At 39.7% G+C, this 13751-nt stretch overlaps 1 protein-coding gene across 1 annotated transcript in view; it reads right to left on the bottom strand.

Moving 5' to 3' along the window:
- LOC128658145 (protocadherin Fat 4-like) overlaps positions 1–13751 on the bottom strand; it is a 651406-nt gene that overhangs the window by 563439 nt on the left and 74216 nt on the right. The window contains exon 8 of the mRNA XM_053712644.1: positions 4911–5162. Coding sequence (XP_053568619.1) covers positions 4911–5162 — 252 coding nt within the window. The remainder of the gene's footprint in view (positions 1–4910; positions 5163–13751) is intronic.

Here is a 13751-nt window from a genome sequence, read left to right as displayed (position 1 = left end):
GTCAGAGATTCTTGGAGCTGCGGTCCCTCACAATCCTAAAGTTATTCTGTTCCTTGACCTCCCTAAAACAGAGGGAGTAGGTAAACGACCGTTACTCCTAATTATGCTCTCTGCCGCTAAAAAACTCATTCCAAAATATTGGAAATCCCAGACAGTGCCCACTCGTGAAATGTGGAGATCTGCGGTTTCTGATCTTCTCTCATTGGAGAGATATCATTTCCTAAAAACGCACAACTTGGAAACTCATGAATTGATGTTGGCGAGGTGGCAGGGGAGAATATAAATGTGTTTTTTTTTTTGTTTGTTTTTCCCCCCCTCCCTTCTTCCCTTACTTTCTTCCCTCCTTCAACATACCCGTATTTCTGTCTCTTCTCCCTCTCACTTTTCACACTATCCCCTTTTTCTCTTCTTGATTCTTGAAAACAGTGAGACTTTGGACAACTGTCGTTGTCAAAGTTCTGAAAAATGTAAAATCTGAATAAACACCATGAGAAGAGTTTGCATATATCCTTTCCATTACAATTACTCATCTGTATTCTCATGTCTATATATTATATGACGGATTAGACAATATTGGTTTGGAAAGATTTAAACATGGCTATGTTGATTTCCTAGATTTGTAAGCCTTGTATGAGTTTCAATCCATGTTCTGTATCACGCTGATTTAGATGTATTACCTTATTGTCTTTTTCAATATAACAATAAAAATTTAATTAAAAAAAAAAATTCCTAAACTACCCATTGCCCCTACAGGAGCATTTTTATGGGCATTGCCCTTAAAAGGGCATTCAGCTATTTTACTTCCCTTAAAAGGGCATTCAGCTCTTTTAAGAGTGCCCAATAAATCCCTAAATTAAAAAAGGTACGCATTTAAATATGGCGTCCCTTGCATTCCCATTGGCTGATTTGATTCTTCAAATTCAAATCAGCCAATAGGATGAGAGCAAGCTTTGAGAGCAACTGCAGCTCACGGCGTGCAGCGAGGCAACCCGGAAGTCAATCCCAAACAGCAGGAACACTTGGAAAAACTCACACAAATAGATACAGTGATCAATTAATTTCTTTACTGATAATTGATCACTGTGTCTATTTGTGTGAGTTTTTCCAAGTGCCCAGATAGGTATCAAACAATATTAAAATATATGAAAATATATTAAGAAACATTAAATATCATTTAGATTGGTACCATATATATTCCCATATCAATGAATGAAATGTTTATCATACATATGTTTTTTCTAATTTTACATATCTTCATTGTGTTATGATTTTATCTAATCCTTCCTTTTCTATATGTCTCTTATAAGATTGTAGGATTATTATACTGCATACCTTGTATAATTTGTATATGTTGCTTCTGCATTCACAAGGTACATTTTTATGTTAGGAACTGTTCCATCTGTAATTCAATCATTTTGCCAAGTTAATATGTGCCTCTTATAATGCTAAGTCACCGTATATTCTGTGTTTAGTTTGGTGTATTTTGTTTTTAACCTTCTTTCTCTATATGGCAGTGTAACAGTTAATCTGTTTTAGCATTGCCTATAAATAGAATAGGTTTTGACAGAAACCATAGTCTATGAGTAAGCATCTGTAGGGGGCACGAAACGCATGTCTGTCTGCCTTTTAAGATGTCTCTAATAAATTTTGTTTTATTTTCATACCTGGGTTTTGGTGTAGTGCCTGCCACTTTGGATAGGATGAGAGCTACTGAAATCCTATTGGCTGTTCAAATCAGCCAATAAGATTTCAGTAGCTCTCATCCTATTAGCTGATTTGAATTTGAAGAATCAAATCAGCCAATAGGAATGCAAGGGATGCCATATTTAAACGCGTACCTTGAATTCAATATTCAGTGTATGGCAGCAATTGTACGAAGATGATCCTCCACGCTCCATGGCTCCACGGTCGCCGGTCCTGCTCCGCGCCAGCTTGGTCCTAGATGAAGAATGTATGTATGTATGTATTGGGTACTTGTAAAGCGCGGCTAATCACCCGTAAGGGTCTCAAGGCACTGCTCATTTTATCAACCTTGAAAGGATGAAAGGCTGAGTGGACCTCACCGGGGATCGAACCTGCAACCCTTGGGTTGCTACAGAGCTCAGCCACAATGCATGCTGAGCTATCTGTCTGGAAGTGGAAGAAGATCGGCCGCTTGGAAGAAGACTTCACCGCTGCATGGAACAGGACCTTCTCCACCGGACTTCAGGAATGGTGAGTACCTATTTGGGGGTTAGAGTTAGGAAATTTTTTTTTATTATTATTATTTTTTTTTTAGATTAGGGATTTATTGGGCATTCTTAAAAGAGCTGAATGCCCAAGGAAAAGAGCTGTTTAACTAAGGGCAATGCCCTACAAAATTCAATTTTAAGGGCTATTGGCAGTTTAGTATTAGATTAGGTGGTGGTTTTATTTTGGGGGCTTTTTTATTTTCATAGGGATTAGGTTTCATTTTTTTCATTTTTGATAATTTTGTTTATGTAATGTTAGACTTTTATTTTTTGTAATCTAAGATTAATTTAATTTTAGGTTTTTTATTTTTAAGTAATGTTATCTTTTTCATTTTAATTGTTTGTAACTTAGTAATTTTTAATTTAGGTAATTGGGGTTAATTTATGGGGTGTTAGGTTAGGGGTTTTTGTAATTTAATTAGTTATTTGCATTGTAGGGGTTTGGCAGATTAGGGGTTAATAGATTTATAAGGTTTGTTGCGATGTGAGTTATTGGCGCATTAGGGGTTAATAGTTTTAATAGGGACTTTGCAATGTGGGTGAATGGAGGATCAGGGGTTAATACATTTATTAGGTAGTTTGCGATGTTGGGGTTGGCGGATTTAGGGGTTTATACTTTTATTAGATAGATTGTAATGTGTGTGAATGGCGGATTAGGGTTTAAAGGACCAGTAAATACAGCGGATTTGCATAATCAACAAATGCAAGATAACAAGACAATACAATAGCATTTACTCTGAATTTCAAATGAGTAGTAGATTATTTTCTAACACATTTAAAAGTTATGTATATTTCCACTCCCCCTGTACCATGTGACCATGTGATAGCAATCAGCCAATCACAAATGCATATACGTATAGTCTGAGTTCTTGCACATGCTCAGTAGGAGCTGGTGACTCAAAAAAAGTGTAAATATAAAAGACTGTGCACATATTTTTTAATGGAAGTAAATTCTAAAGGTGTTTAAAATTACATGCTGTATCTGAATCATGAAAATTTAATAAAACCTGAGTGTCCCTTTAATAGTTTAATTAGGCATATTGTTTATGGGGGGGCTGTCGGTTTCGGGTTTAATACATTTATTATTAGTTCCGAAGTGGGTTTGATGGCGGATATGGGGGTTTTATGTGTCAGGTTTATTTTTGGGAGGCGGGTTAGACTTTTACAGGAGATTTTACTTTTTTTTTATTTTCTTAGGCGCCGGCAGTCAGTTTCTAAAGTGCCGTAAATCACTGGCGACTCCAGAAATTTGTATTTACGCTCATTTCTGGACATCGCTAGTTTATCCGAATTATGGCACTTTATGAACTGCCGGCGGGGTTTATTGGATTCCCTGATGTGCAAGGTGAAATTACGGGAGGCGCGGGTTTCAGCAGTTACGCTGTAAAGAATACACACTAAGCACTCATTGAACTGGTTCCATTATTTAATTGATGAGGTTGGAGAATTTATACTGTTCCAACATATAATAGGTGATTACACCAATATATCTTCTGGTACAAAAAACAAAAGCCCAAAAAGACCAATCATAACTTTTTATGTCTTACATTACATTATTATAATTTATTTACCATTATTTTCCAAATGATTTATACTATTATGTAGAACAGTCATACAGTATAGATTATTTTTTATGCATAATACATACATTGTCTAGCAGTAGTGTGAAACAAAAAGGAATTATTGCTGTCTAAGAAATATAATATGATATAATGCAGTTTAGATTATCTGATTTTAGAGTGAATCAAATAAATAATTAATTTCTCCCATACAAAGTATCATTTTATCTAGAGAATAGCACAAAATGTCATCCTTTGCAGAGCCCTTCATAGAATTAACCCATTTTGTTCTCAACCTTTTCAGAAGCAAATACCATTAGAAGTGTGGTCTAACTATAACCTCTATAACCTTTCAGAGTGGTGCTTTTGGTATTTCAGTGCTACACTTTACATGATGCATTGCTCTATCTTTAATATAATTTTTCTAAATCGGCACAAGGGTTAGAAGACAAGCAAAGGAATACAACTTGCTTATGATTCAGATGGAGCATACCATTTTAAAAGAATTCTTAATTTACTTCTAATATCAAATGTGCTCTCTTTTGTTGAAACTTACAGTAGATCATTTCCACACACTCATACTGAGGTATGCTCATGTGCACGTCCTAAGCATTATATGGTAGACGTATCTACAATAATTTTTTTAACAATGCTATACATATAAAACTCAAGATGTGTATGTTCTTGATCCTATCTTAGTATGTTCAAATGAAAAGTTACAACAAAGGGTACCAGAAAAAATTGTAACTGATAGTAAAAGTGAATTAGTATAAAACAAAACAAAACAAATTTAAATCCCATGCAAAGCAGGTCACATGGTTCTTCTAATGGTTTGCCATAGACACACATGTATGTCTTTTTTTTACTTTTAAACTGCATCTATTTACAAATTTTAAAATACTAAAGTATTTGTTGTCATTTCATTCAATGTACACACAATAATGACTAAAATGTAACACTTCAATCAACATGTTATATTATTATCATTATTATTATTATTATTATTAATAATAATAATAATATTAATTATAATAATAATACCATTTACATTGATGTGTTATCAGTATCTTTTCATTCTTAAAATAAAAAAATCTACTACTTTATTAATCTGATTCCTTACTTGCAGTACAAGGAAGTTGTCATCTCCTTCTTCATCAGGTGAATGGATTATAATTTGTCCATTTAATCCCTCATCCATATCAGTGGCATTTATATGTCCTACAGTTACAGGTGTGCCTGTTCTATAGTCTCCTTCTGGTATAGTGTAAATAAGCGGTAGGTTTTGGAACTCTGGATTATTGTCATTGACGTCAAGGAGATTTATAACAACCATGGCGCTTGAATTTAGCCTATTTGTATCAAATGCCCAGACCTACAAAAAATAACACATTAAAACATATCAATAGAGATATAATTTTCAAGACACAAATTAAATCTGTTTTCTTTAGCCAATGAGAAAGCACTCATATCAATATATTTTTAATACTCACTACAAGGGAATGAAGCAGAAAACTTAAGACCGTTAAAATGGATATTGATATTGGAATTCAAATCAAAGTATAAGAGAACTATTCCCTTATCAGATCACTCCCAACGTGTTATCTATTGTTGGCTTCTAAATATACACAGCCCCAAAATCATTCACCAAAGAATTATCTTTAATTAATAGCCGTAGGAGAAATATTTGAAGTTCTTATGTATGTATATGTGTGTGTGTTTTATATATATACATATATTGGCTATGTGTTGTGTGTGTATATATCTATCTATATATGTGAGTGTATATATATATATATATATATATATATATATATACACACAGGGGTGGAGAGTGAGGGTCCCAGATTTCAGCACTCATAGTAGGGAGGAGACATAAACAGAAAACAATTTATGGTGCAGTATGACTATACTAGTACACTTAATAGCATGAAGAAGTTAAAAAATGCTCACCTTTGTGAACCTCAAACGTGTGAGGTATGTTAAAAGAGTTGAGAGGAATTAATCCCTATCTGTGTTAAAGCTGATAATAGCTTTATGCCTTGTTGGAGTATGGTGCTTTTTTCCTTCTGTGTTTTTGGGGAGTGGTGTTCTCCTTCCTCTGTGAAGTATGGTATTTGCGTCTGTCTATAGGAGATGGTAAACTTCTTTTGTATACTGTATGGTATTTCGTTGCTCTGTGGAGTATGGTAAATACCTCTTGCAGAAAAAACAGATGATGTGCTTCTCCTCTGTGGAGTTTGGAGAAATGTTTACCCCTGATAGGGATAAGGTAGAGAGCTTATGGTAGCAAGCTTATGGTAGCAAGCTTTATAGTACTCTTATTACTCTTATTACTCTTATCACTTGGTTTGGGAGTATGCAATGCAAGTATTACAAGTGTTTGAAGTGATAAAAAGACTTAATTGAACAAAGCTTTAAAAAACAAACTCTGTGTTTGTGAGTCCTGTATATCAAGGTCTAAATGTCAGAAAAAAGCCCTCAAAAGCTAATTTCGGCTGACCGATTGAAGTGTATGAGTTGAAGGGAGTGTATAAACAATTCCCTTTGTGGCAAATGATGTGATGTCAAATTTCCTTTATTTTCCAAATATGCTTGTTGTAGATATTACCTAGAAATGTCCAGTAAACATTTATGTGGTTTCTGTAGGTAGGTAGTTAGTTTTCCAGATGAAAGGATTAAGCCGGATGCAAGTACTGTACAAGACAGACTTCATTGTGGCTGTGAAGATCATTGTGGTCTCACCGGACCGGAAGTGACGTCAAAGTGGGCGTGCCAGTACGCATTTCGTGAACCAACGTTCACTTCGTCAGAGGGTATATATATATATATATATATATATATAATATACACATACAGTATATATGTGTATACAGTATATATATATATATATATATATATATATACTAGTTGATAAGCATGCCCAGAGGGCAGTCTATGTGTTAAAAATGTAACCCCCCAAACTACAAAAAAAGTAAAAATACAGAAATAAACAAACAACACTTTCAAAATAAAAAAAATTAAACCTAATCCCTATGAAAATAAAAAATCCCCCCAAATAAAAACACCCCCTAATCTAAGAATAAACTACCAATAGCCCTTAAAAGGGCTTTTTGTAGGGCATTGCTCTAAAGAAATCAACTCTTTTTCATTAAAAATAAACAAATTCCCCCCTAACAGTAAAACCCCCCACCCACCAAACCCCCCAAAATAAAAAAAAACCTAACACTAATAAAACTAAACTACACATTGCCCCTAAAGGGGCATTTGTATGGGCATTGCCCTTAAAAGGGCATTCAGCTATTTTTCACTGCCCTTAAAAGGGCATTCAGCTCTTTTGCAAATTGCCCAATAAACCCTAAGTCTTCTTCCAGGCAGGTCCATCATCTTCATCCACAGCGAAGGCGGCGCAGAGGTTGTTGTTTATTATTTTTTGTAACGATAGCCTTTTTTTTTTTTTAAGTTTTCAAAAAGCTTTATTGAATTTGTCATTAATACAAATGAAAAAAGCGAGTAGATATAAATTAACAGTGTGAGGACACAGACTGTCCTCAAAACAGTATAATATTACATAGTTAAAATAGATAAAACTCTGTTCTAAACGATACCAAAAACTCAGTAGTCAGTCATAAACCATGATGGTACCTTATATCTTGTATGAAGGAGACTCCAAGGTCTCTCAGCTTAGGGATAGAGGGGAAAGGGAATGAGTCTAGAAGTAAGGTAGGGGGAGGAAAGAGAGGAGGAGGGGAGGGATGTAGTTAGTCATGAGCGGGTGTGGCGCGTAAGCCATCCAATATCGTGTATACTAAGCCAAAGGTAAGGCCTTATGTCACCAGTGGGAAGCTAACTGGGGGACAAGACATTAGGTTTCCAGGTTGTGTCATATGAATCTTTCCAGTCAACCCATGTAAGCTCAAAAAGGTCGGAATTACCTAATTTATAAAATATGTCTTTTTCCATGGTATATAGATAGGCCATATAAGAGCAGACTCTTGTCCAGCTAGGTGGGGACTCTTTTTTCCAATCACAAGCGATTAGATGTTTAATGGACATAAAAAGGTAAATGCTTATGTAAGCATGATGCTTAGGGATAGTGTGGACACCTATGTGTAGTAGGGCTACTGCCGGTGAGCTACGTAATGATACTCCCAATTTGGGAAGAACCCTAAAGCATCATATCCATAAGGGGCGAATTTTGGGGCATTCCCACCAGATGTGTAGAGAGTCCCCTCTCTGACCACATCCTCTCCAACAGTAAGGGGACGTACTAGTACATATTTTAGCCAACCTGATAGGTACATAGTACCAATGAGCCAACAATTTATAATAAGTCTCAAATAAGGTTGTACAATGTATGGCCTTTTTGGTACGCTCAAGAGTGTCCCCCCAAACCTCTTCTGTAAATGATTTATCAAGTAGGGATTCCCACTTTGAAAGGTGGGGAGTTGTTTCCGAATTTAGGTTAGGGTCTAAGAGAGTATAGTGTCTGGAGAGAGGTCAACATAGCCTGTTTCCCTGACTCCATGTGGTCTCCCAAGGGGTTAATGGACGGGCTAACTGAGGCTTGAAGCCCCAAGTGGTCAGGAAGCTTTTGATTCTGTGGTGTTCGAATTTTAGAATATGGGGTAAGGCCACATCCACCCCTAACTGAGAGACGGTTCTGAATACACTTTCCGGAGGTGGAAGACAGAGGTCTGAGACCACATGAACTCCAAGTTGAGCCCATTTCAGTGGATGGGTATCCTGTAAGCCTGCTAGTAGGCCAGGCATAGAGGTAATGGGAGATGGGTGAGGGGCAATATGTCTAGAATGGCGGATTTTGTCCCAGAAGTGCAGGCATTCCCGAATAATAGGGTTTGTCAAGGTTAGATCTCTACGGCAATGTGTGGGCGTCCAGATCAGATCTTGTAACGTTAGGTTGTAGGGCAGCGAGGCCTGTTCAATGGAGCGCCATTAGCAGGTAGACTGTCTGACTCCCCATTATGAGATATGGGTGAGCATCGCCCCCTCATAGTATCTTACTATCGAGGGAGAGCCTAGTCACCCGTTTATCCTGGCAATTGCAGAACTTTCTGCGCCACTCTTGTAGGTTTGCCCTGCCAAATATGCTTAGTGAATTCACTTTGAAACTGTAAGAGAATTTGTCTAGGGACTCTGATTGGAAGGCAACAAAATAAGTATGTGAGTCGGGGTAAGAAAGACATCTTTAGAGCTGCGATCCGCCCCATCCACGAGACTTGCAAGAGATTTCAACTCTTACTAAGGGAGCGAAGCTCCAATATCAAAGGGAGGTAATTATCCCTGACAATCCGGGGGAGATCATTGGAGAGTCTGACTCCTGGATGTGACACTGATGTTTCCGCCGGAAAGGGTATTTGGCTTTTAGAGGAGCCAGAGACGAGTTCTGGAAGCCTTGGGTATAAATCTCTGTTTTAGATATGTTTAGTTTGTAATAAGAATGGGCATTAAATTCTTTGACTATTTGTAGGAGTCTGGGGAGAGTGGTCGAGAGATCTGATGAAAAAGGGTAATGTCATCAGCGAACAAGGTAATATTATGCTTGGTGCCACATAGGGTGATCCCACCCATGTGTGGGTCCAATCTGATTTGCTCTGCCAGCGGCTCAATGGCCAGCGCAAAAAGCAGGGGCAATGGGGGACATCCCTGTCTGGTCCCGTTGGAAATGTAGAATGGGGAGTTTGGAAGCCAAGACCCCTTACCGAGGTGGAAGGAGTGGAATATAAGGCATTTATTGCTCCCACGAGGGAACTTGGGAATTGGAAGGTTTCAAGCACTTCCCACAGAAACCGCCATCTCACCCGATCAAAGGCCTTTTCAGCGTCCAATGAGATAATCGCCATAGGTTTGTTGAGGCAGGTGACAGGCTCATCACATTTAAAAGTCTTCTAGTGTTATCTGGCCCTTCTCTTTTGGGGCTAAACCCCACTTGGTCTGGATTGGCCAGGTGGGGTAATAGGTTGGCAATACGATTGGCTAAAAGTTTTGAGAAGAATTTTATGTCAGTATTGATTAACGAGATTGGCCTGTAGCTGGCACAAAGAGTAGGGTCCTTATTAGGTTTCAAAATTGTTATGATAGTGGCTTCCAGGAATTCTCTCTTGAATTTACCCTCATCTCTGGCTAAGTTGTAAAGTCTAAGAAGCAAGGGGGAAAGTTCTTGAATGTAAGTTTTATAGAAATGCACTGGGAAACCGTCTGGGCCTGGCGATTTAAATGATTTAGAGTTCCTGATTACTTGTTGTACTTCTCTGACAGAGAATGGCAAGTTTAAAGAATCATTTTGATCGGGTGAGAGGGACGGGAGATTCAAGGCTTTTAAGTACTCGCGTATTGTGTCTGTTGGGGTCGCAGGGGGATTCTCAGACTTTTCTATATTATAGAGGTTAGAATAATACTCAGCAAAAGCCTCCCCTGTCTGTGAAGGGATTTTAAGGAGGGAGTTCGCTTTAACAATGCTATGTATACGCGAGACACTAGTTCTGTTTCTGATTTTGTTGGCCAGGAGGGTGTCCGCCTTATTACCCTTATAGAAGTACAGTTGTTTTAGTTTAGTTAGGTTATCTTGGGTTCTCCTAAGCTCTAGCTGCGAAATGTGATTTTTAAGATCAGTTATTTGGGCAGAAAGTGTTTAATTTCTGTGCGCAATTTTTCTCTAAGGGCGATATCTTGTAAGAGGTTGTGGGGCATGCGCCAGGAGTCCCTAGAGCGAGTAGTGTTTGTGGAGATGAGGTCGGCAGTGACACAGTCATGGTCAGACCAGGGGCATATAGAAATGGCTGAGTTAGTAACCAGGTCTAGTGAATCTGCCGTAGACTAGAGAACATGTAGTCAAGTCTGGCGTATTGTCGATGTGGTTGTGAATAGTGTGTATAGTCTCGGTCCTTAGTGTGGGTAGCCCTCCATATATCAAAGTAACCTGAGCCAGTCATGAGAGTATGGAATATCGCAGCAAGTCGTTCTGTAGAAGGAGGAGTCCTGGTCGAGTCAGAGGATTTTCTATCTACTTTCAGGTCCCAGGTCATGTTAAAGTCTCCCGAAGCAATAACTCTACCCTGTTTGTGCTGGGAAATGACATGAAGTATGTGTTTGAGGCAGTTAGGTTGGTGTGTGTTGGGCAAGAAGACTGACACGAGAGTATATAGAACGTGATTGATTTTACAAATCAGGATGACATATCTGGCCTGTGGGTCTCTAATGGTCAGGACTGGTTCAACAGCTAGCCTCTTGTGTAGAAGAATAGCTGTGCCTCTGGCTTTTTTTGTGAAGGGTGCATATTCTATATGCGTGTATTCCTTAGAGGAGAGTCTAATCGGCTCGTCAATTAGCCAATGTGTCTCTTGAAGGAACACTATGTCAGGGTTATGGTGTTTCAGTGAGCGTAGTAAGAGACTTTTCTTGAAGGGAGTGTTAAGTCCCCTAACGTTTTGGGTGAGAAACCTTAAAGGGGAGCTAGTCATACCTAGGAGTAATTAGGAATTGGGTGTTAAAGGTCCAAGTACCAATGTCTGGGAAACAGAATGGGGGAAAAGGTAAGGGGAGGAGAGGTAAGGAGTAAGAGGAGACACTTAATAGTGCCTCTGGAGCGGTGGAAGTAGTCCACCTCAAGGGAGCCCTAACGTGGGCTTCAGTGTGGGGGTGAGCATACAGCTCAGGAGCTAGTGCAGTGGGGCAAAAACGTCAGCCCCGCTCTAAGAACATAATCGTCTTAACATGAAGTGCTTAAACTTAAGTGGTTACAAAACAGCAGATAACATATCTAACCAAGAGAGATAACATAAAACTTATTAAATGAACAAGCAATTTAACGGCTCTCTAAACCTCACAAGTACCTCGCCTGACTCATGGTGCAGGCTGGGCAGTGACACCTTTCAGTTGAGTCCTAGGAGCCTATACACATTCAGACCAGGGCCAGTGGCTCCTGAAGGAACCTACAAAGTAGGCTCGGAGTGTTCTTGGGATTCTTGGGATTGTTGTATCTTAGGTCTCTTTGCCCTCTGATCCTTTGTCGACCATTCAGGAGCTGAGGCTCTTAAGGCAGGTTGGGGTTGGACCCGTGTGTTCAGGGGGTCCGACAATAATCCCCATGAGGCAAGAAGAGTCATGCCCTGAGAAGGTGTGGTGATAGTTATGGTCTGGTTATCTTTGGTTACCAGGAGCCTGGTAGGGAACCCCCAGCGATACCGAAAATTGGCCTTACGCAAAGCAGTGGTAACTGGCTGAAAGTGGCGACGCTGTTGGAGGGTGTGTGCTGATATGTCAGGTAATAGCTGTACTCGCTCAAATCTACCACTAAGATTTATTTTTTTGTAGGCGGCTTGTAGAAGGCGGTCCTTATATAAGAAGCTATGAAAACACGCTATGATGTCTCTCGGCTTGTCAGAGCTCACTGTCCTGGGGCGCAATGCCCTGTGAGCCCTCTCCATTGTGCTAGTGAGGCCATCAGGGGTGCCTATAAGTTCTCTGAAAAGATCTTGAAGATAGCCTTGTATGTCTGCCGGAGCTACGGACTCTGGGACTCCTCTGAATCTTATATTACTGCGTCTCGATCTGTCCTCCATATCAGCCAGTTTAGATTCCAATTGTGAAATCTGCTCAGCCAGATTTTCGGCATAGGCCAGAATATTGGCTTGATCTACAGCCTGATCATCCTGCTTGCACTCCAGCGCGTCGACTCTGTCACCAATTTCTGAGATCTCCTTCTTAAGTTCTGCAGAGCTGCGCTGGATTTCTTGGGTGATGGACTTAGTCTGATTGGCTAAGAGTTTCTTGAGTGATGATTCTGTAATATAGTGTTGAGAGGCGGTTGCGGAGTGTAGGCTGGATTGAGACTCCTCATTTTGAGAGTCAGGTTCACTCATTTCAACACCTGGGTGGGGCAGAGACTCTTTAGTAGAGTGCGCAAAATGGTCAAACACTGTCTTCTTAGGTTTGGGGTTTGACTTTGAGTGTTTCTTCATCATGTGAGGCATTTTATGGGCTAGTAACTATATTCCAGAGAAACAGAGTGAAGGGTCACTGAGGGCTCATAGGCAATATGCTGCTGTGCTGGTAGAAAATCAAGGGTTATGCATGGCACATTCAAATATACAGTTTAAGGACAACCTATCTCATGGTTAGAGCGGGGCTGAGTTACACTTCATAGGAAAAACTACATCATTAGCATAAAATAAACCTGCTGCAGAAGTGTAGGGCACTCGTGCTAGCCCCTCACCTTGGGGAACCTAGGGATACGACCCGAAGGAATTGGAGGTGACCCACCCAGACAAGCTGGGCAGGAGCGGAAAGGTGAGGGACCCACGTATAAGATTTCTCAGGCAAAGAGTAGTAAATTGGTAAGAAGTCAAAATTTTTGTGAATATAGAGTAGACCTACTGCAGACGTGCTGGGCACTAATTCTAGCCCCTCACCTTGGGGAACCTAGGGATACGACCCGAAGGAAGGGGAAAGGAAATAGGAAGTGACCCACCCAGACAAGCTGTGTGGGAGCGGGAAGGTGAGGGACAAACGTGTAAAATTTCTCAGACGAATAACAACAATTTACAATGTGGGGATGCCAGGTACACAGATAAATGACAAGTATTTAACATACATAGAGTATAAAAGATAACACTGCTAAATGGGCCTCCTCTGATCTTACAAAACTGCCTCTCAGCTCAGGAAAAGGGGATACGACCAAAAGGAAGGGGAAAGGGGGAGTGGAGGTGACCAGCCTAGACTAGCTAGGCCGGAAAGGGAGAGCTTTGAGGAGTTGGTGTTTGAGAACCAACTTGCCTAAATTACAACCAGACTAACCACTGTAGGGAGGACCTGTAGGAAGCAAAAAATGATTAGCAAAACAGTGATATAAAGTAACACTCCACTTTGGGCCAGGAACCCAAAGGTACATAAGCTGTCGCAGCAGCCACCCACTATGTTTTAGCAATCAAGTCTGTTGCAACCA

This window comes from Bombina bombina, chromosome 4, assembly GCF_027579735.1.
Source record: "Bombina bombina isolate aBomBom1 chromosome 4, aBomBom1.pri, whole genome shotgun sequence".
NCBI classification, from domain to species: domain Eukaryota; kingdom Metazoa; phylum Chordata; class Amphibia; order Anura; family Bombinatoridae; genus Bombina; species Bombina bombina.
This window is presented reverse-complemented; position numbering and strand designations above follow the sequence as displayed.